This window comes from Urocampus carinirostris, chromosome 8 (genome assembly GCF_059441175.1).
Source record: "Urocampus carinirostris isolate Australia breed hairy pipefish chromosome 8, RoL_Ucar_1.0, whole genome shotgun sequence".
Lineage (NCBI taxonomy): Eukaryota > Metazoa > Chordata > Actinopteri > Syngnathiformes > Syngnathidae > Urocampus > Urocampus carinirostris.
In genome coordinates, this window is record NC_142356.1 from 11,371,824 (window position 1) to 11,396,014 (window position 24,191).

At 40.1% G+C, this 24,191-nt stretch overlaps 1 protein-coding gene across 1 annotated transcript in view; it reads right to left on the reverse strand.

Annotated features, from left to right (window-relative positions):
* Positions 1–335: 335 nt before the first annotated feature.
* Positions 336–24,191, reverse strand: part of LOC148360710 (sodium/potassium/calcium exchanger 3-like) — a 54,868-nt gene continuing 31,012 nt past the window's right edge. The window contains exons 6-17 of the mRNA XM_088341608.1: positions 24,002–24,105; positions 21,766–21,840; positions 18,175–18,200; positions 18,028–18,081; positions 17,321–17,451; positions 15,103–15,263; positions 13,561–13,810; positions 10,108–10,274; positions 7,475–7,589; positions 5,636–5,748; positions 2,283–2,348; positions 336–643 (exon numbers count right to left, since the gene is read on the reverse strand). Coding sequence (XP_088197734.1) covers positions 491–643; positions 2,283–2,348; positions 5,636–5,748; positions 7,475–7,589; positions 10,108–10,274; positions 13,561–13,810; positions 15,103–15,263; positions 17,321–17,451; positions 18,028–18,081; positions 18,175–18,200; positions 21,766–21,840; positions 24,002–24,105 — 1,415 coding nt within the window. The 3' untranslated portion in view covers positions 336–490. The remainder of the gene's footprint in view (positions 644–2,282; positions 2,349–5,635; positions 5,749–7,474; positions 7,590–10,107; positions 10,275–13,560; positions 13,811–15,102; positions 15,264–17,320; positions 17,452–18,027; positions 18,082–18,174; positions 18,201–21,765; positions 21,841–24,001; positions 24,106–24,191) is intronic.

A 24,191-nucleotide genomic window follows, 5' to 3' on the forward strand; every position in this document is an offset into this window, starting at 1 on the left:
CCAAATCCAATTTTTCTGGGTGCTTGGCTGTTTTTTTTACAGTTTGTTCTGTGGGTTTCATGATAAAGTGTTTCGACAGTGAGGTTTTTTTAAAATGAGCTTATATATAAAGCATTCCTTAAAGATTTACAACCAAAATCAGGTCTGTCGTGTAACACCGTAAGTGTAGTTGAAACTTCGCCGTATATATCTCAGACTGAACAAATGACTTACTGTGTTGCTTGGAGTTTGAAAATCACAAAGAAGATTGCGATGACCCTCCTTTTATCTCCAAGCCAGATGTACTCATGTAAAGAGCCGTATAGGGCTCGCGAGCCACACATTCCCACCCATGCTCTAGCTAAAGCTAAAGCCAAAGACTTCATCCATTCAAAAAAGACACTTTCCTTCCCTTTCCAATGTGTGCTGCACCAAATTGATTTGGAGCGAAGACGCTTGTGAGCCCGTGATGCCCCTTTGCCAGAGGGCAAAAACGCATGACGGAGAGAGCTCAGTGAATGTCTCGGCACATGGGGAGATTGACGAAAATGAAGACGTTGAATTCGATGAGGATGGAGAAGCAAAGAAAGATGGCGTACATGATGAGGCAAGCCAAGCCCAGTTTCCAGTCCAAAGTCCATTTGTTCAAGTGAACACCGAAAACCTGTTGGAAGCAAAGAAAGAAATGGTCATTTGCACTTTTTAATTAACGTAAATTCCATGTAGAGCCCAATTTCTCAAAATCGTGTGCTTAGCCAAATATTTTAGGGCCTAACTAAAGTACAAACTCCGAGTTAGCTGAAATGTTGCTTGAATTGTAACAAGTGTGTAAGTTTGAAATAAAAAAATAATGATTATCAATCATGATTACCAATGGCGCCAACTGCCTCGGTCTCTGCCCCGGTCTCTGATTGGCTCCCTGTCCCTATTTAAACCCACTCCCATCTGTCCCCTTTTGTCAGTCCGTCTGCGAACCTCAGTTAACACTAGGCCAGCCTTTTTCAACCCTGACTCCCATCTGTTTTTTGCTCCTGTCTGTCCCCCGGCTTTTAATACTAACCACGTTTACTCTCCCGTCCCGGCTTTTGACCTCTTTTTGTCCCCGACCACGTCTACTCTCCTTTCCCGGCTTACGACTCGCTTCCGACCCCGACCACGTTTTTTTCTCTCCTGTCCCGGCTACTGACCTGTTTTACGCTCCCAACACCACCATCGCTCGCCACGGAATATCTGTTTTCGTGTTCAGAGCGACCTGCTACCCACGCCTAACGAACAACGGATCGTGGGTGCAGCCCTTCCTCTCTCCTTTAATAAAACTTGTGAGAAACGTAACGCAATTGGGTCCTGTTTCCGTTCTGGTCCTGACAATTTAAACTCTATCAGAGTAAAGAAATTCAAACGTATAATAGACTGTACTGAAACTCAATGTGTAATAAATACAATTTCCTTGGCATGGTTGAATACCGATGGCAGGTATTGAGGTCGATAGCCGGGACAGGAGAGCAAAAACGTGGTCGGGATCAGAAACGGGTTGTAAGCCGGGACGGGAGAGCAGACGTGGTCGGCATCAAAAACAGATCATAACCAGGCGGGAGCAAAAACGAGACAGGTGGGAGTCATCAGGATCGAAAAAGGCTTGCCTAGTATACACTGAGGTTCGCAGACGGACCGACAACAGGGGATTGACAGGACTGAGTTCAAATAGTGAAAGGGAGCCAATCAGAACCCGAGACGCACCAGTAATCATGAGAACAATAGGAATTGAATTTGATCAACCTACAAGTATGTGGGGGAAATGCACGTCTATATGACAGTTAATGTATTTTTGCTAATTCTTTAAATCAATATCCTTTTTTTCTTCAATAGAACGAAATTTTTTACCACTAGGGGGAACTGAATAGTACATACCGCCCCTTTAAGTACAGCCATTGCTGATTATTGGTACATTTATTACTGATGAGGTAATTTATTTTCATATAGATTATTACTTTTAAATCTTTTTTTTTAAGGGAATTGAAAATATATATCTGCAAAGTAAAGATAGAGAATGTTTTCTGACAGAACTTTTGGGGGGAAACCCTGATATGGCCAAACCCCACCCAGACCCTAACTCCGGCCCCCAGGTAAATTGAGTTTGAGACCCCTGGATTGAATTGTATTGAACATTTTGATTGGTTTAAGGAAAAATATATATTCAGAATTCTCCTATTTGATCATTACACTTAAATCACAGCTCCCATTTTAGGCTGCAGAGCCATTGGAAAATCTACAGGTTAATTAAAAAATGTATTAGCCAAACTTACGGTAAAGAAGACTGAAGCCAGTAAGAGTCCAACAGAGAATATGAGACCCTTGCTATTGAGATGAACCTGAGGAGACAAAACACAATTAATGAAAGCAAGTGGTCGTCAGATTCCTAAATAATTCCATTATGCTGATAAGTCACTCTTATCTCATCGCTTTCCAATTATTTCAGTCATTAACACCTTACAATCCTGTGGATGCTCCATTACAGATACAAAAAGTAAGCTTTGTACTTCAGGCTTTTTGTCTTACGTGTACTATATTTTCCGGACTATAAGGCGTACCCAAAAAACCCAAATTGGCCTGAAATTTGAATGAGCACCTTTTCATCCGGTGCACCTTATATGCGGACAAAAAAGGCGTTACCATTTTTGTGCAATTACTATTGCTTACCACAATTGCATAACAACATGGATGGAACCAGATATCAATGGTAAGAACGCTGACTCCTAACCACCAGACTGCCAGGAACATGGATAGTTATTCATAATTGCATACCATCGAAGGCAATGGGAATCAAACCCAGATCACAGCAGGGAGAGTGCTGGAAACTATCCACTGGACCACTGGGAATACAGACGACCTATGACCAAATCTTAAATTTGAGTGTTGTTTTATCTGTCTCAGCTCAAACCAAGCATTGAAAGTAACAAACTGTCAGGAACCAGAACAGGATCAGGACCCAAACGCGTGACGTTCTCACACAAGCCTTTTATTTTATGGGAAATGGGGAGTTATGCACGTTAGGCAGCGGTCTAGCGTGGAAAGACTGGAAGCCAGAGACCGAAGAGATCGATTCCAATTGCCCGGGTTGATATCAGACAGATGGAGTCGATACCGGACAGGACGGGACAGAAAGGATAGATAATGAATCAGGATATTGAAAATAAACAGGACAAACTACACGGGAATGAAAACTGGAGAAAATAATAAACAGGAAAAAAATAGATGGAAACAAAACTGGAAACCGAAATTAAACAGGACAAAATAAACGGGAACAATACCGGACAGGGAATACCAACAGGAACAGGACCGAGTCGAAACCCACGTCTTGCGGGGCAGAAGTTCGTTGACGGGCTGACAAAGGAAGCGTGAGAGCGCTGAGCTTAAAATAGACAGAAAGCCAATCTGTCAACAAGCCGCAGCTGGCGCCACACGGGAGGGGCCAGTTGGGCAATATTTTTCAGGATGACCGAATTACTTCACACAATCCGGTTCTCTTCATTCAGTTCACACCGACCAAATTACTTCCCATAATTCATTTCTCGTCATTCAGTTTAAAATATCGTGCACTTCATGAATATTTGTGGGTCTGCTGTACCACCAACCGGTTTAACGTCCAACAATATTCTTGCGGCCGGGCTCAATAGTAAAATCGACAATTTGGTATTGTGACTAAAAATAATATGCTGTTGAGATAATATGTATGACGGGAAAAGGCATGCCTTTTCGTGTGTTGTATGTATCACTAGTGGTCTAGTGCAGGGGTGTCAAACTCATTTTAACTCGGGGGCCACATGACAGAACAAACATTCTGTCGGGGGCCGGACGAGTAGATTAAAGAGAAAGAAAAAGATAGATAAAGAAATAAGAGAAAGAGGGAGGGAAAAGGAGAGAGGGCGGGACAAAGAAAGAGAGAGAGGGAAAGAGCGTGAGAAACAAGAGATGAAAAGAGAAGTCAAGAGTGAGGGGGAAAGAAAGGGAGAGGAAGAAAGAAGGAGAGAAAAGAGAAAAGAAAGCGCATAGGGATAGGAAGAGAGAAAGAGAAAAGAGAGAAAAGGAAAAAAGGAAATTAGAGCAAAATATTTTAAAAAGACACTGAGAGAGAAAGACAAAGAGCAACAAAGGAAGAGAAAAAGATAGACACGGAGAGTGAAAGAGACAGAGACAGAGAGTGGGAGAAAAGGGGTGGAAAAGAGAGAGAGAGAGATACAGAGAGAAATAAATACAAGTACAGTGTCTTTGTGAGAGGCACCTGGCTTTGGCAACATCAAGTTGACATATTTCAACCTGCAGCTTGTTTTTCTCTTGCGCTTCTCTGGTTGTTGTCTCGCGGGCCAGATTTAATCCCTTAGCGGGCCTGATCTAACCCGCGGGCCGCCTGTTTGACGCCTGTGGTCTAGTGGATAGGATCCAGAGTACTTGATGCTGCGATTCCCATTGCATCCAATTTTATGCAATTGTGATCAGTGATATATTCCAACTGATTGATTTATGCACAAATACGGCACTTTTTTGTCCTTATAGTAGTTTTAATTCCATGTGCCTTATAGTCCGGTGTGCCCTATATATACAACAAAATGTCACAAAAGACTATTTTTTGGGGGTGCGCTCTGTAATCTGGTGCGCCTTATACAGTGGAACCTCGGTTTTCGAACGCCTCTCAGTTCGAACAAATCGGAGTCCGACCAAATATTTCGAGAAATTCTTGCTTCGCTGTTTGATCAAAAAATCGGAGTTCAAACGCCGGTAATGCGTGAGTGCGTACGCTAGGGTGCGATGCTGAGCGGCGTACGGGTGAAGATGGCTGTTTTCGTGACCAACTGTTATTGCGTGCGGACGTGCTTCGTTTTGCTTTCGCTTTTAACATAGGTGTACAAAATGTTTTAGCCCCTAATTATGCCTCCGAAAAAAGTCAGTGCAAGCAGCAAAGTTGCTACAGGTGAAAAAGGAAAAGTAGTGCGTACAACTATTGCATTTAAGAAAGAAATAATAGCACTATCGTCCACCTGCGCCTTCTGCTGACCACCACAAAGGTAAGAAATCCTATTAATAATTATTTTCTTTATCCTTTTTATTTTTATTTTTATACGTTCATGTTAGCGTAATCTTTCGTACTGAAGATGACGATAGCGCGAACGTACGATTAGCCTGGGTTAGCTTCATGTTTACGTTAAACATTCAAGGTAAACATTCAGGGTGTTGGAACGGAGCCCAACATTCATAGTGTTGGAACGGAGCCCCCTTTCCAATGAACCGCTCACCACTTGTTGTGGAGACCCGGGTGCTAAATGACTTGTAAACGACCTGATTTTTTTATTTTTACACGTTCATGTTAGCGTAATCTTTCGTACTGAAGATTACGATAACGCGAACGTACGATTAGCCTGGGTTAGCTTTACGTAAAACATTCAAGGTAAACATTCAGGGTGTTGGAACGGATTAAAACGATTTACATTTTTTTTTAATGGGAAAAATGATTTCGGTGATCGAACAAATCGTTTTTTGAACAGGGTTCTGGAACGGATTATGGTCGAGAACCGAGGTTCCACTGTAGTCTCTAAAGTACGATAGCTCTTTTAAAAGTCCAAAATCCAGCAGTCTCCTTTGTATGGGTCTGACAAGCACTCACGATGGAGCCGTAGTCTATGCAGAGGGTTTGCAATGCCCACGGCAGACCCAGGCCCACCAAAATGTCAAAGACATTACTGCCTATCGAGTTGGAGATGGCCATATCGCCCAGACCTGTGGCAAAGAGAGAAGCGCTGTCAAAGGCAGTGAGCCGTTCGGCTTTCCTGAAGCATAATTTGATCATATTGCGCATAAACAGAAGTATATAAGAAAAACCTGAATAACTTACCAAAAAAATGCGTTCACGCATCTATTTTACAAACATTTTTAGTGACATACCTTATCTGGATAAAAAATATTTTTTGAGACAAGTACTCCTAACCAGCGTGAATTTTTTTGGGATCTGATTCATTCCATTTTAGAATTTAAAGTAGCTGTTCGGATAAAACAGATAGTACTGGTTTACATGGTTAGCAGTAGCATGAGAAACCTCCTTACCTGACTTAGATACAGCACCTTCATCATCTGGTCGCTGTTGAAATTACCCGATCTGACTCAGATACAGTACTTTCATCATCTGTTCGAATTTTCGTTTAATACTAGTCTGTGATCTGTCTTTAGTCTGATCAGGCTTTTGAGACTTCTTGTGGTTAAGGCTATACAGACGCTGCCCAACTTACGAACGAGATAGGTTCCGGACGATCATTTGTAAGTTGAATTTGTTCGTAAGTTGCTTCAGTGCTATATTTTGTATGTTTAAGGTTTATATAAGTATGTTTAAGGCTTGTATAAGTAAGCTGTATTGTTTTGTACTAAAAATAAATATGCTCTATAAAGATAAATAAAGTTGAGTTTAACTAACTTTTGAAAGATGCGCTTCAGTGGTAGAAAGTGGCCGAAAAAAAGCGTTCCAACCATTTTCTCAACCGCATCAAGTTTTCTTATTCCACTTTCATTTCGAAAGAAACGGCTCGCATCTTCTTTACACCATCCATTTTGAATGGATGCACGAGATATTAAACAATAATAATGTCACAATTCTTAGCGTGCTGGAGATATTATTGACATAGACATTGTAGAATGTTTACACACGAACTAGGAAGTGGAAGCAGATTTTTTTTTCTTCCGGGTGGATGTTGGTTGACCTCGCACAGCGCCATACGCCGGTAGCGGCGTAAAGAAGCACTACAGTAATGTCCTGTACTCGGAAAAGGGTGCACACAATAGAAAATCTAACTTACAGCAATGTCCAGATAATTTTTCGACAACCTGAAAAAATGTTCGTATCTACCGTTTTACGTACGTAAATGGTCATAAGTAGGGGAGCGTCTGCAAAAAATAAACATGACTTGGCTTGATACCCTCTTCCTCCATTTCCTGGCTTGTGTCATCATTGCAGCCTCAGTCAGCTCATTCATGATGCGCGTGCAAGTCTAGGCATTTCTTAAATGCACTTGAATAAACTCTTCTTTTAGGGGGGTTGGGTATGAGTTCGGATTCTACTTGAAACAGGCCTTTTCTTTCATAATTTTCACGCTACACTGAGAAATAGAAGCAGAAATAAAACCTGCGGGGACAAACGCGACATCAGCCTTCAGCACCCGCCTCAGCCCACATTCCTTCTACCTATATTAATGTATTTTATCTGTTTTAAAAGTGAAACTGTTAACTGAATGATTTAAAATATTCATTGCATGTAGAGCACTTATATTCTCCTGGAAAAATTTAAAGATTTCATAATTTTTTTAATTGTTTTGTAAAGAATACTTCAATGGCTGACCACTGCCTGAAGTCAACTGGGACAGTACAGTTCACATATCCCCACAGGAGAACCACAATTGTTTTTTTTCATAAAGAGAATAGAAAAAGATGGGGACAAACTTTTTTCCTGTTTACATACCCTGCCTTGCAACTATCACACTGGCCATGCAGTCTGGGACACTGGTTCCTGCAGCCAGGAAGGTGATTCCCATGATGACATCAGGGATACCGAGTGTGAAGCCAATCACGGTCACCTGAAAAAAGAAACAATGGTCACTGATTTTTTTGCTGGTTAAAATGCCAAACCACAAAAAACTGAGGAATGGGAAAAAAAGCCATATGATTTCATGAAAACATGTTTCTAAGCTCTACTCTAATCACGTTTGCTTCAGCATCCATCTATCTACAGCGACTTTTTGCAGACAGTGTGATTAAGCTGATAGTTGCTAGTATAGACATATTCAGTTGCTTACTTGTACACTATTTATAAGTTTACTTTAGGAGACACTCAAGAGTAAAGAGAGAAGACATCAATGGTTTTTGAACTTGCAAGGAGAACAGGCATTCGCTCCAGTATCAGGTATCGATCCCGTCTGTCCCGTCTTGTCCGGTATCTTGCTCGTGTATCCGGTATCTGGTACAGATCCCGTCTTTCCTGCCCTATCCGGTATCTTGCTCCAGTATCCGGTATCGATCCTGTGTGTCCCGTCCTGTCCGGTATCTTTCTCCAGTATCCGGTATCAATCCCGTCTGTTCCGTCCTGTCCGGTTTCGATCTTGTCTGTCTCTGACTTCCTGTTTTCCTGCACCTGACTTCTCTGTCTCACTTCTTTGGCCCAGCAATCGCTGAATCATTGGCGTTTGTGTTCACGCTCATGACTTGACCATTTCCGTAAAAATAAAGCTTGTGTGAAAACGTTACGCGTCTGGGTCCTCCGTCTGTTTTCGGGTTCTGACAGTGTTTATTTACCTAAAGGCACAGTAATGCGAATTGCAACTGCAATCAGTTTAGCCTGAGCTCATTTGTAGGGTCTTTTTTAGGCTCTTTTGTAATACCAAGACTAATAATGCATTTTTTTATTTCATATGCAGTGGAACCTCGGTTTTCGAACGCCTCTCAGTTCGAACAAATCTGAGTCCGACCAAAAATTTCGAGAAATTCTTGCTTCGCTGTTTCGGTCAAAAAATCGGAGTTCGAACGTCGGTAATGCGTGAGTGCGTACGCTAGGGTGCAATGCTGAGCAGCGTACGGGTGTAGATCACTCTTTTCCTGACCAACTGTTATCGCGGACGTGCTTCGTTTTACTTTCGCTTTTAATATAGGTTTAGAAGTGTTTTAGCCCCTAATTATGCCTCCGAAGAAAGTCAGTGCAAGCAGCAAAGTTGCTACGGGTGAAAAAAGAAAAGTAGTGCGTACAACTATTGTATTTAAGAAAGAAATAATAGCAAAATATGAAGGAGGTGTGCGAGTGTCTGATCTTGCCTGCGCCTTCTGCTGACCACCACAAAGGTAAGAAATCTTATTCATAATTCTTTTCTCTATCCTTTATTTTTTATTTTTACACGTTCATGTTAGCGTAATCTTTCGTACGGATGATTACGATAACGCAAACGTACGATTAGCCTGGGTTAGCTTTAAGTTTACGTTAAACATTCAAGGTAAACATTCAGGGTGTTGGAACGGAGCCCAACATTGAGGGTGTTGGAACGGAGCCCAACTTGAGGGTGTTGGAACGGAGCCCCCTTTCCAATGAACCGCTCACCACTTGTTGTGGAGATCCGGGTGCTAAATGACTTGTAAACGACCTGATTTTTTTATTTTTACACGTTCATGTTAGCGTAATCTTTCGTACGGAAGATTACGATAACGCGAACGTACGATTAGCCTGGGTTAGCTTTAAGTTTACGTTAAACATTCAAGGTAAACATTCAGGGTGTTGGAACAGATTAAAACGATTTACATTATTTTTAATGTGAGAAATGATTTCGGTGATCGAACAAATCGGTTTTCGAACAGGGTTCTGGAACGAATTATGGTCGAGAACCGAGGTTCCACTGTAGTACTTTAATTATTCTATATTTTATTTTTATATTTATTATTTGTTATTGCAACATCCATTGGGGGATTACCTCATGTGCGGTCCCTTCTTAAAGTTTCTTCATTCTCCTCATGTTGAGGTTTTTGAGTTTTTCCTTGCCCTCATGTAGGTTTTAGATCAGGTGATGGTGTAATACTAGTCCATAGTTTGCAAAAATCTGTGGTCTGTGCAGCAATTTGAGACTCTTTGTGATTAAGAGCTATACAAATAAACATGACTTGACTTGATTGGAAGAGTATGTCTTAAACTATGTGTTGACAAGCAGGGTTGGGTAGGGTTACTTTAACTGGATTACTTTCAATTACTTTTGGATTACTTCAATACCAAATATGCTAATAAAAGACAAAAGAAACTAAATATGAATAAAATGACTAAATTTTGTGCAGGCTTGGGGAGTAACGGAATACGTGGAACGGCAAAAATGATGTTGGCAAGCTGTTTGGATTTATTTTTATTTTGTTTCTGTCGCATTTTATGTTCGTTTTGCCGGAGATCAAAGAGATCAAAGCCAGGAGAGAAAGCTTACCATGTGTTGTGAGTCATCATTTTATTCATATTAAGTTTCTTTTGTCTTTTATTAGCATATTTGGTATTGGAGTAATCCAAAAGTAATTGAAAGTAATCCAGTTAAAGTAACCCTACCCAACTCTGTTGACAAGTGACATTGGACTAACCATCCAGACCATGATGTAGGAGAGGCCGGCAATCCAGACAGTCGCATTGAAGAAGGTGACCATGAACCATTTCTCCCAACGCCGCTTGCCACAGTTGGGCACAGTGAAGAAGAGCAGTAGAGACAACGGCCACATGATTAACCATTTCACCCTGTTACAGACGCCAACTGTCAAAGGATGAGAAGACGGCAAAAACAAATCAGTAGCGGGATTAGCCTAAATATCGTAATTTCCGGACTATAATCCGCATCTGACTATAAACTGCACCCAATACATTTTGTGTGAAAGAAGAAAACATTTTACACTTACGGTACATAACCTGCTTTTATTACCCCTGAAAGCTTTTGAATTTTAACCAGTGTTAGCACGCAGGGCCAGCAATGTGATTTCTGCTGGCCTAAAAGATATCTGAATGACGTGATGCTGATTCAATTTTGTCCACAAATACTTAATAATACCACATTCTCGGATACCTTTCATTGCTTTTTCCCTGGTTGCCCTGCTTCCAGTCGTGTGCTATCAAATTTAAGCATTTTACCAATCACATTTCAGCCATTACCTTTTGCTAGGGTCCGAAATCTATCCGAAGGCCTTCACCATCAGCTCTGCAGGCCCTGAGGCATAAGATAAGTGACGATAAAACTGTGAGTATAGCCAATTAGATTCTGTGATGGTGAGCCAGTGCATGCTAGCAAGCCTTGGGAAATGTTAGCGGTCTCACAAACTATGAGGAGATAGAGGGCGGTAACCAAAGTATCACAACGAAAATGTGAAGAACAATTCCGGTGTCCACTGCTTGTCGAATGGAATTTTCAGCCTTAAATTGTATGAAAACGCATTAGCATTATCTTCAATGGAGATAGAAAATAATTTCTTAATGGAACTGGAATGTACAGAGTAATTATCTCCAAGAGGAAAGAAAGGAGGATGGATTTTGTGCAGAAATGAAAAGGTGGGTAAAATGTGGCTATATTTCTAAATAATATTGCCATTTTAAGAGGTTATTATTGATGCTTTTTTATATGTGTTGCAAGTTTAGCTGCTGTAAATGTTATAAAGCTATAGTTATTGAGTGTTGGATTGATTCAGACAGAAGGCCTGGGTGTAAAACACACGGCCTGCCACTGTGTTTTATATTGCCCTGGTTCTTCCCGCTCCCATTTCCAGCATCTCACTATCAATTCATCAATGCAATCAGATTCAGAGTTGGCATCCGAGCGACTGCTAGCAGGCCTTGAGAAACGTCACCTGATTCACAAACTATGATAAGATAAGGAGTGGTAATCCTTCTCTATTTCTTCATTCTTTCATCTCTTCTTTTGTTTCTTCTTTTTACTCTCATCTTTTTTTTCTCTTCATTCCTTCTTTATTTCTTCTTCTCTTCCATTTTTCTCTATTTCTCTCTTCTTTTGATCTTTCTCACTTCCTTTCTTCCTTCTTTCTTTCTATCTATCTTCTTTTTGTCCTTTCTTTCTATCTCTCTTCGTTTCATTCTTTCTTTCTCCCTTCCTTTCGCTCTGTCTATTTTCTCTCTTCCTCTCGTCCTGTTTTTGTTCTCTCTTACTTCAGTCCTGTCTTTTTTTAGTTCTCTCTTGCTCTATTTCCCTATTTCTTCCTTCCATCCTGCAACCCTTTGAGACACCTTGTGATCAAGGGATATACAAACAAACATAACGTGACTTAATCGATCAAAGCGATCGTGCCAATAGCCCTTAAAACTCAAGAGACCAAGCAGCACAGGGAAAAGTATAGTTGTATTATTTAATAGGGAAAGGTCGGAAAACTCCGAAGTGAGAAAGCCTTGCACAAGCAGAAAAGGTTTTGTCCGACACTTTCAGCCCAGAGGTAAGATTTTAAGCTCGAGCTTCTCTCTTGCCCACTTTTGTTTTTTTATTTCCCGCCCTTCATTGTTATTCTTTGTTTCTGTTTAGACAGTTTTTCAACTTAGGTTTCGCTACACAAGACAGGCTTTACGTGTTGCGCTTACGGCCCCTCCTACTCTCACGTAGTTTGTGTAGCTGGCTCTGATGCCGTCGAATCAAGAGGACTGGGGGGGCGGCAGGGGCCGAAGTCGGCCTAAATCACCTCTCCTCTACACGTTTCCTCACCAATGTTCCCTGTAATTGTCCACGGGTCTGAGCGTTCACACAAAGTCGGTGAGCAACGCTTGAAACAACAGTGAGCAACAGCAATCCCAAGTGTGGCAACTAAATCATTATCAAACATTGAAAACTTGACATCACGTTACATTTTGCTGAGTTTCCGGCAATGCAAATTTTTTTTTCTTTTTTGAATGAATTGACAAACGTCATTTGTTTTTACAACAATTCTTTCACAAGATTTCCATTTCTTTTTTTTCCTGGTATCTTTTGTCGCACAATACTAACATTTTTGGGGGTTTATTTAGTCGGTTGCACGATACACAACTGTATTTGATAAATGTTTTAGTGGAAGTACAATGTTGGCAACTTGGTATAATTGGAAATTATTTGAATGCAACACAAACTTTTTCTTCCTTTACCCTGTTTTTTTTCTATTTTTTTAAATTCTTTTAAAAAATCTCATTGTGTTTATTTTTTCCTAGCTGTTACTTTTTTCTTTTTGTCCTCTAATTACTTTTTTCCTTTGTTTCTTTTTCTTTTCTTTTTTTCAGTTTTTTTTTCTGAATTTTTCCTTCTTTTTTCTCTTCCTTCTTTCTTCACTAGTTTTTCATTTTGGTATTTTTTTATTTTTTGTTCTATTCCCCCTTCTTTTAAGTCATTTTGTGCATAGTTTTACATAATATTTGGTCATGTTGGGATTAAAGAAGCAAAAACAACCTGAAGAGACGTTTAGGACCCGTAAGAGACGGTTCCTTTTAGTGAGCCGAGCCGAAGCAGCCGGTTCTCGACGAACTCTACTAACTTTACTCAACTTCGTTCTACTTCGACTCGACTTCAAAATACCGTATTTAGGACACAACGTCAGGGGAACCCGTGTATTTTTACCTTTATGCACTGTAACTTTGACTTAATTCGCTTCTTAATTATCAATTTCGAGCCCTGATTTTTGTGAGCTGGCTAGATTTTCTTGTGCGCGGAAAAGCTCTGGGTAGTGCGCAATATCGCACACACGCAGCTTAGAGGGAACATTGCGCTGGATAGATTTTCTTGTGCGCTTAGAGGGAACATTGGTCCTCACCAATAGGAAATTTCACTAAGAGACGGATCATAGAGCCGGTTTGTTTGTGAATGACACATCAATAGTTCACACTGGAGCTGAAGGCCTAGGTGTGGAATTCACAGCCGTGACTGTCTTTCCTGCTTGAGAGCCCTTTGACTGCCGTTTAAAATAACGCACGCATTTGCCCCATCTCTACTTAAGCCGAAGAGTTGAACTTGTGTAAATAAGCTAAGGTTTATAGTCCGGAAATGATGGTGATTTAACCACCAAAATTTCAACATAAAAGTTCACCTGGAGCTTTAAAAGGCACCAATGGGCCTCCATTGGCATCTTCTTGCGCTCCTCCATCGTTCTCTTGATTTTCATTATCCTCGTTTTCGGTCTCCGTCCCAGATTCCATGCACTCCGGCGTGTATCTGCCGTTGAGGCCCTGCTCGCTGCTACCGTTGTCGCCGCTTTGTCTTCCTCTCAGCCTGGCCGCCGAATCGGAGTCGCAGTTGGGGTTGACCCGAGTCTCGCCGGTGTTGATCACTCTTCGTCTCTGGAAGTTAGTAGAGTTTTAGTAAACTGTCTTGTATGTACAGTAATCCTTGCTGTATCACAGTTAACTTTTGTCGGTTTCCCTGCGTTGCGGATTTTCGTTGTGAATTTTGTTCTGCATTCAGATTGACGAAGCAGTGACAGATTAATTTGGGATATTAATCTCTGGCTGATATGAGAGTCAAGGAAGATGCAGGTTTGATATCAACAGGAGGCCCCCAGTTACCGCGGGGAGAAAAACGGACCCACTCCTTTGAATGACTCCTCTTTCTCTCCGTGGCCCAGTGACACGATTGTTTTTATTTAGAAGAAGTCAAGCAGTTGTAAAAACATACCATGATGAATTTCCTGTACCCTTCAAAATAAAGACTGAAAGTATGCATGTTTTTAAACAGAATCATATAAAAGAGTAGAAAAATAGAGAATAAGTAATAAAAATAGTATGAAATCAAGTATATTCCATCAGAGACATTTGTAACGTGAGTAATTGAGAAAATTACAAATAACTAGATGTAATATACCTTACAGCAGCTACCCCACCCCGCCCCTTTTATGCCTGTGTCTGTCTGTGCGTCAATAACACTGTGGTCTAAATTGTACACAAACAGCTTAAACTACAATACGTAGATGCAAATCTTTTGCAATTTCAAATTCCTGTGAAAGCTATCATGTTAACAAAAAGTTCTGGACCAACAGAAGTACCAAAATGCAGAAAAAGATGCTTTGTATTGCCAACAAAGTTGGACTTCCCCACATATTGCATCGGCTCGCTACAGTTTAACTGTACGGGTCAGGTGTATCGACATTTCGTTCTGTGTGCATTGTTACAAAGAATGACAATACAAGTAAATTATTATTATTATTATTATTATTATACTTAGGCAAGGTTGAAGTATTTTTACGCCACATACAGGGTTGGGTAGGGTTACTTTAACTGGATTACTTTCAATTACATTTGGATTACTCCTATACCAAATATGCTAATAAAAGACAAAAGAAACTAAATATGAATAAAATTATGACTCACAACACATGGTAAGCTTTCTCTCCTGGCTTTGATCTCTTTGATCTCCGGCAAAACTAACATCAAATGCGACAGAAACAACTACAACTACAACGTTCTTGACACACAGGTAGAGAAGAGTAGTGGCCAATCAGATTGCAGAACACAATGTAATCAGTCAAGTAGCGAAACTGTGAAAAGTAAACCGCGTTGGCGCAAGGTATCACTGTATTTAATTAAAGTTGTGTCTTATAAAAAGCTAAAATGAAAAAAATAAATTAAAAAAAAACCTCAGTGATAATCATCCGGGAAGCCATGGTTAGACGGGTTCTCGGTGAGAAATGGTTGGTGATCATAATCCTCATGCCAGCTTCAGAGAAAGTCAGTTGGTGTGGATATGCAGACATAAGCTCATCTACCATCAACGCAGACGGTTGATATTGGAAGCTAGCTGGAAAGAGATCAAAGTGTCAGAAATTCCATGTACGATTGGTTTGATTATGGATTTTAACAGTATATGTTCAAGAGCATCATTTCTCAAACTGAGTCGTAAAAGATACTTTTACCCATAACTTATTGTCTGAAACTGTGTGTCATGATTACTGATGTGTCTCACATGTGCCAACCGCCACGGGTTTTGATTGGCTCCCTGTCACTATTTGAACTCAATCCTGTCTGTCCCCTCTTGTGAGTCCGTCGGTGAACCTCAGTGTATACTAAGCAAGCCTTTTTCGACTCTGACTCCCACCTGTCCCATCTATCTCCGGCTAAGATCTGTTTTGCTCCTGACCACGCCTGTTCTCCTGTCCCGGCTTATGACCTCAATTTGTCTCCGACTACGTCTACTCTCCCGTCCTGGCTTACGACTCATTCCCGACCCCGACCACGCTTTGCTCTCCCAGTCCCGGCTACCGACCAATTTTTCCGTCCTTGACACTGCCAACGCTCGCTACGGAAGATCCACTTCCGTGTTGGGATCCCCGTCCGAATCCGAGAGCGACCTTGCTTCCAGCGAACATCGGATCGTGGGCGCAGCGTTTCCTCTTTCTTTCAATAAAACTTGTGGTAAACGTCACGCAATTGGGTCCTGTTTCCGTTCTGGTGCTGACACTGTGGTCTTTTATTTTGAAACTCATGACTGCATGACTCCCCATTTCCCTTAAATAAAAGGCTTGTGTGAGAAACGTCACGCATTTGGGTCCTGATCCTGTTCCGGTTCATGACAAAAACAGCATTAATGTTCATCGGAGCTCTGCTGGGAATTTGACAAACATTCCTACTTAGCATAGCAATAAAACCTTTAAAACCAGCCTAAAGGAATTGTAATTTGCTATGAACCTGCTTAGTAAATTACTGATGATCCTTAGTATTTGGTGCCAACCAATGTTCCCTCTAAGCTGCGCTCGTGCGCAATCGCGCACTGCCCAGAGCTTTTCCGCGCACAAGAAAATCTAGCCAGGTCACAAAAATCAGGGCTCGAAATTGCTAATTAAGAAGCGGATTAAGTCAAAGTTACAGTGCATGAAGGTTAAAATACACGGGTTCCCCTGACATTGTGTTCTAAATGCGGTATTTTGAAGTCAAGGTCGAAGTAGAACGAAGTTGAGTAAAGTCAGTAGAATTTTTCGAGAACCGGCTTCTTCGGCTCGGCTCACGAAAAGGAACCGGCTCTTTCGGGTCGTAACGGCTCTTCAGGTTGTTTTTGCTTCTTTCATCCGTATATAACCAAATATTATGTAAAATCATGCACAAAATGACTTAAAGGAAGGGGGAATAGAACAAAAAAAAATGTAAAAGTAGTGAAAAGCTGAGAAAAAAAGAGAAAATTAGAAAAAAGAAGGAAAAATTCAGAAAAAAAGCCAGAAAAAAAGAAAAGCAAGAAACAAAGGGAAAAAAAGGAAATAGAGAACAAAAAGAAAAAATAACAGCGAGGAAAAAATAAAGTCGATGAGATTTTTTTTAAAGGAATTTTTAAAAAAGTAGAAAAAAACACGGAAAAAAGAAGAAAAAGTTTGTGTTGCATTCAAATAATTTCCAATTATATCGAGTGAATCTTGTTGCCAACACTGTACTTCCACTAAAAAAATGTGATTAAGTATAGTTCTGTATCTTACAACCGACTAAATAAGCCCCCAAAAATGTTAGTATTATGCGACAAAAGATGGAAAAAAAAGAAATGGAAATCTTGTGAAAGAATTGTAAAAACAAATGACGTTTGTAGGCCCTGCAACCTTTGCAATAGTACATTAGTCAATTCATTCAAAAGTGAATTTTTTTTTTGCATTGCTGGAAACTCAGCAAAATGTAACATGATGTGAAGTTTTGGACATATTTGATAATGACTTAGTTGCCACACATGGGATTGCTGTTGCTCACTGTTGTTTCAAGCGTTGCTCACCGACTTTGTGTGAACGCTCAGACCCGTAAGGAAAATTACAGGGAGCATTGGTGCCAACCAGATTAAATATGACGATATGCTTGTAAAACCGACAGTTACACATACGTTACCTTTTTTCAGCAGGACTGCAGTAGCATCACACGACACATCTTCCAGATCAGTGCTCCCCATTAATCCATTACCCAAGTTATTTGGTTTCTTCTTGCGGCGTTTGAGGTAAGTCTGGGCTTTGTTGTTAAACCTGATAGTAGCAGAAGGACAGAATACACTCATATTGAATTGAACTTGAATTCAATTGGCCTAATTCACATAACATGGATATTAATACTATTACTACTATTAATACTATTGCTTACTATTTTTGTATAGTACAGTATTAAAAAAGACAAAAAAAATAATGATCTGCATTTATATAGCGCTTTTCAAGCTAATGACTTCCCAAAGCGCTTTACAATGTGTTTCACATTTCCCAATAGCGGCCTTTTATTGCAGCCATGTAAGACGCTAACCTGCTTATTGGGGGTATTAGGGGTTCAGTGTCTTACCCAAGGACACTTCGACATGTAAAACGGACAAGCCAGGATTCGCACTGGGATCCCTTGATCCCAAGACGAGCGCTCTACCACCTGAGCTATTATAATAAGAAAACTCTAAAAAATAACTAGATGACAAAGATTGATGGATCTGATGATAACATCTCGCTACCGAAAGAAACATGAAAATAAATAAAAATAATGTCTCAAATTTACTTTTTATCGGGATTCTTTATAACTCTCAAGTAGAAAATACAGATTAAGGTAATAAGAAGGTGACTCACTTCATGATTAGGATGTAGATTCCATACATAAGAACCAGAACAAGAGACTCCCACCTTGACACAAGAAGATATCGAAACTCTAATTATTATCCCAGATCAGCAATTTTATAAAAATAAAAAATGAAGAAATATTTGCTTTTTTCTCACCAACACACCACTTCATCATAGATGAACTAGAGAAACAGACAGAAAACAGAACATTTTTATCCATTACAATGGAAGTTTATGTGTATTCGCTAAAGCAGTGTCTGAAATAATGTCTGCCTGGACGCCCGGCGTGTGCGGCACAGTTCCAAACTGTAACAATAGAAATAATGACGGAGAGTAATCCAATGTGTTCCACTAATTTTCCATGCGGTGCAGACCAACTATTGTATGGACAACTCCCTTTGGTTTTCCATTTAATCAAAATTTTGTGTGTCATTATGAGTGTTAAGCTTTGGAAAAGTACGTCCATGACATTGCTCATTTCTTTATTTCTTTCCAAATCATACGTTTGCTTTATTCCGATTTTGAAATCTTCGTTCAGTTTGGAAATTTCGGAAATTTTGGTTTGTTTTGCAATTTGCATAGTCGGCAGCCAGTCAGAAGCCTGCATCGAATAACTTTGTGCTTCCGGACTCTCCCGAGCGTTATAAAGTCGTGCATTTGCATATCATTTTCCAAAGTAGACGCACACAAAACACAGGAAAAATGGAGAAGTGGGTAGGAATCAAACCAAAACCTCAGCCCCAGAAGAAATATTCAAAAGAAGCTATCAAAATGTATGACGCTACAAAACGTAAACATACATTAAAAGCATCGTGGAAGAGGAGTTCACGTGGCTTGTAGCAAACATTGCATGAATGAAGATGAGTATGAGGATGAGGAGAGCCCACCTGCCCCCACCCTCCCTTATCACATTCTACAGGGGCACCATAGAGAGTATCCTGACCAGCTGTATCTCTGTGTGGTGTGGAGGCTGCAGCGCTTCCGACTGGGGTAGTGTGAGGAGGGTGACGAGGACAGCAGAGAAAATCATCGGGACTTCTCTCCCCTCCATTCAGGACATTGGCCAGAAGCGCTGCCTATCCCAAGCTAAGAACATTATCAGGGACCCCTCTCACCCCCATCATGGACTGTTCACTCTGCTAGCCTCTGGGAAGAGGTACTGCAGTGTGCGGTGCAGGACCACCAGGTTCCACAATAGTCTTGTCCCCCTGGCCATTAGACTGTTAAACGGTCAATCAAACACATAGTAAATCTAAACTGCTGCTAATCTGTACATCTGTTGGTTTTGTTTGACTTTTTGCACGACTGGCAGTTCTTTATAGCTAGCCACTCCTTGCACATCTGTTTCTCTGCACTATTGTACTTACAGTGTTATTGTTACAGTGTTATTGTTACTATTTACCTGACTTGTTTACCTGACTGCCCATTTTGCACATCTGGTTAGCTGCTCCTCTTGCACTATTTGCACTACTGTAAAATACTATACATAGCCATAATTATTTAATATATTATTAGTACTCAATACTCCAACTCAATACAACATTTTATTTATATCTGTACATTCAAGGAAACTGTGCGGGTCAGATGTATCGACATTTCGTTCTGTATACACGTGTACTAGAATGACAATAAAGTAGATCTGAATCTGAATCTGAATCTGAGTAAATACAGATACATACTGATGGCAGATGGAAAACATGGATGTCACATCCATGCAATGAATGTTATAAGTAGATTCTTTAATAAACCTAATTTTAAAGTGTTGTTCTGTGACATATTCTGATTATCAATCCTTAATACTTTGCAACAATGTTGTTGTTTTTTTTGCGATGAGTCGTCTTATTGTGTTTCAAGTTGTGAGAAATTGGGCCGGCAATTTCATGGCTGGGCAGGCAACTTTTCAGAGTTGTCTGCCCTGGCATCCGGTCACTTTTTTTCATTAGTTTCAGACTCTGACTAAAGTCAAACATGACTACTTTACTTTATTTATTTATTTATTTTTAACAAAAGAACACTGAATTCAACAAAATAGATCAATAAGTTGTAGTGCATGAGTTAAATTTTATAGTAAATCTCATAGTGAAATTTCCTTCCAAAAGCAGAGGCCAAAACCTTAATAAGAATAGTATGTTATAGCTAACAGCGTTATTTTTTTCAGTAGCAGGGTAATCTAACTAATAATTATTTTCCTCCCTCCGTTACAACGCCGTTATCTGTATTGGCGGTCAAAAGTGATGCGTTACTTTGTCTTCACAACGCCAACGGATCATGTCAGCATTCAAAATAGCGACTACCATATATCCAGATAGCTATTATGAATATAGTATTCATAAATGCACCGAAAGAAAAGGCGAATGAGGGCTGAGTACTCACAGCACCTGACTCGTGTCATTCACGAATGAAAGGTATCCATGAGCCGGCTCTTGGAAGTGAACAAAGAGAGCCAGCTCCCCACTCATCAACAGCTGGTTCCTTCCAAGACGTTTTTTTGTAATCGGTCAATGTGCATTTTAGTGGACTCTGTGTTGTTGACTTTATATTTGTTGAGCATAAAAAGGTTACAATTATTTTGTATTTTATCTTTTTTTTTTTAATATTTTAATGTTATTTCCTGTGGTTTTCAGTGTTGATGTGTTAAATAAAAAAGGTAAGGTTTATCATTTTTCTTCTTTTATCCCTCCTTTCCCTTTTATTATCGATTTTTTTTTCTTCATATTTGTCTATTTCTTTATTTTTCACCCTTTTTAAGTCATTCCATGCATAATGTTACATAATAATTGGTAATGCTGGAATTAAAGCAACAAAAACAACCTGAAGAGCCGTTTAGGAACTGAAAGAGCCGGCTCATTTTAATGAGCCGAGCCAAAATAGCCCGTTCTATAAAAATAGTCGGAATTCCTATCTTTACACGTAGGCCTGGCATTTCGTATTTGCTCTAGAATTTTCAAATCCTTTGAATTACAACTGACAAGAACTGGAACAGGAGGAGAACCCAGATGCGTAACGTTTCTTGCACAAGCTTTATTTTTTGTGAATGGGGCAGTCATGCCCATTAACACAAATGCCAGTGATTCAGCAATAGCTGGGCGGAAGAAGAAAAACATAAGTCTAGCGTGGAAAAACAAAGGGTCCAACGAGATCGATACCAGTTACAAGAGCCGAGACCGGACAGGTGGTGTCAACACCGGACAGAACGGGACTGACAGGATTGATAACAGATACAGGAGACTGGAGACAGAAAACAGACAGGACGAGAAAGACCGGAATGATACCCGACACTGGAGACCGGAGACCGATATCAAGACAGGACGAAATAGACGGGATCAATACCGGACAGGATACACAAACAGGATACCGGATAGATTCAAAACAGAGGTTCGTTGACGGACTGACAAAGGGTGAGTGAGAGCACTGAGCTTAAACAGGAGGGAAGCCAATCAGTCAACGAGCCGCATCTGGCGCCAAATGGGCAGGGCCAATTGGGAAACCGTGACAACATTTTTTAAAAAGGAAGTTGTTACTTTCCCTGTTAATTAGTAACTTTTACTACTTAGTAATTAAGTTACAAGCTCAGATACTTTTTGTAAGAAGTAGTAACTACTTTTTTAAAGTAACGTGCCCAACGCTGGTCATAGTGCAATTTACAAATTTTCTGCAAAAAAATATTGAGTATTGTATTGTTAAAAACATTGATAAATCTAATGCATATAATGGGGAGGGAGTAGAATCTCAAAATGAGTGACTTACTGCGATAAGGGCAGTGATGGAAAAGGTATAGTAAACGGAATCTCGGAGGAGAGCCCAGTGAGAGAGCTTTACGGCCTGGAGGGATACAAAAAATATACTTACATTTTAAAACAGTGCATGTTTTGTTCTGCACACACACTTTCATTCGGATGTTTCCATAGTGCAGTGGTTAGCACGTTCGCCTATGGGAAACATATGTGAGCCTGGAGAGGATTGGGCACCACTCGGCCGTACTTGCCCAAGACACACCACAGGAAAATGGTGCCCCGACGACGCCAGTGGTTAAGGGAGCCAAACAAACAATCCTGACAGCCTTTTCTTTTTAGGTCTTTACTACATGTTTACCCTAGAGTGCCATGACTAATCTCCTATACCAGGGGTGTCAAACTCATTTTAACTCGGGGGCCATAAGATAGAAGAAACATTCTCTCAGGGGCTGGAGTAATGAGGGAGGAAGAATGAAAAGGAGAGATGGACAGAAAGAAAGACAGAAAGAAAGAAAGAAAGAAAGAAAGAAAGAAAGAAAGAAAGAAAGAAAGAAAGAAAGAAAGAAAGAAAGAAAATAAAAGATGGAGCAAAAGAAAGAAAGAAAGAAAGAAAGAAAGAAAATAAAAGATGGAGCGAAAGAAAGAAAGAAAGAAAGACAGAAAGAAAAAATGAAATGAAAAGATGGAGCGAAAGATAGAAAGAAAGAAAGACAGAAACAAAGAACGAAAGAAAGAAAAAAGAAACAACGAACAAGATAGAAGAAACATTCTCTCAGGGGCCGGACTAATGAGGTAGGAAGAATGAAAAGGAGAGATGGACAGAAAGAAAGAAAGAAAGAAAGAAAGAAAGAAAGAAAGAAAGAAAGAAAGAAAGAAAGAAAGAAAGAAAATAAAAGATGGAGCGAAAGAAAAAAAGAAAGAAAGAAAATAAAAGATGGAGCGAAAGAAAGAAAGAAAGAAAGAAAGACAGAAAGAAAAAATGAAAAGAAAAGATGGAGCGAAAGATAGAAAGAAAGAAAGACAGAAACAAAGAACGAAAGAAAGAAAAAAGAAACAACGAAAGAAAGAAAAAGAGAAAGAAGGAAAGACTAGTAGATTATGGAGAAAGAAAAAGAGAAAGAAATAAGAAAAAGAGAGGCAGAGAACAAGAGAGACAGTGGGGCGAAGAAAGAGAGAAAGGGAGAAAGAGAGAGAGATAAAGGAGAGCGAGAGACAGAGAATGTCAAACAAAAGAGATAAAAATAGAAATAGTGAGAGAGGGGGAAAGAAAGAGAGAGAAAAAGAAATCTAAAAAGAAATAGAAAGAGAGAAAGGGAGAAGGGGAGAAAGAAAGAAGGAAGAAAGAGGAGGTTGATGCAAAAGAGAGAGAGTAAAGACAGCGAAAAGGAAAAAAAGGATGGGAGAGCAAAAGAAGGTAAAAATACACAGATAGAGAAAGAGAAGAAGAGGAAAAAAGAAAAAGAGCGAGTGAAAAGAGAGATAGAATGTGAGAGAAAAAAGGAGGACGAGCGAGAGAGTGAAAGAGAGAGAAAGAAAGAAATACAAGTTCAGCGTTTGTGAGAGGTGCCTGGCTTTGGCAAAATCAAGTGGACATATTTCAACCTGCAGCTCGTTTTTCTCTTGCGCTTCCCTCAGCTTTGTCTCGCAAGCCGGATTCAATCCCTTAGCGGGCCTGATTTGGCCCGCGGGCCGGCAGTTTGACACCTGTGTCCTATACAGTACATTCCACAACGTTGGTATCAATGACAATAAAGACAATGCAATATTTAATATATTGTTTATTTAATGTCACCTTCCCATTCAGCAACAGTTTTAGCCATTATATAGGCACAGGATTGGGTAGGGTTACTTTAACTGGATTACTTTCAATGACTTTTGGATTACTCCAATACCAAATATGCTAATAAAAGACAAAAGAAACTAAATATGAATAAAATGTAGGTATTGTCGTGTAGGCTTGGGGAGTAATGGAATACATGGAACGGCAAAAACGATGTTGGTAAGCTGTTTGGATTGATTTTCATTTTGTTTCTGTCGCATTTTATGTTAGTTTGGCCGGAGATCAAAGAGATCAAAGCCAGGAGAGAAAGCTTACCACGTGTTGTGAGTCATCATTTGATTCCTATTTAGTTTATTTTGTCTTTTATTAGCATATTTGGTATTGGAGTTATCCCCAAAACATTGAAAGTAATCCAGTTAAAGTAATCCTACCCAACCCTGTATAAGCAGCACATATCTTTTCACCTTACCTGCCCGGCTAAGAAGCCACATACACCGATGATGCACAGGATGTTGAAGACAGCTGAGCCTACAATGGTGCCCACGCCGACATCCCCTTTGGTAACAAACACACCTGGGGAGAAAGTTATAAAAGTTACACACATACAATGTTCCCTGTAATTTTCCACGGGTCTGAGCGTTCACACAAAGTCGGTGAGC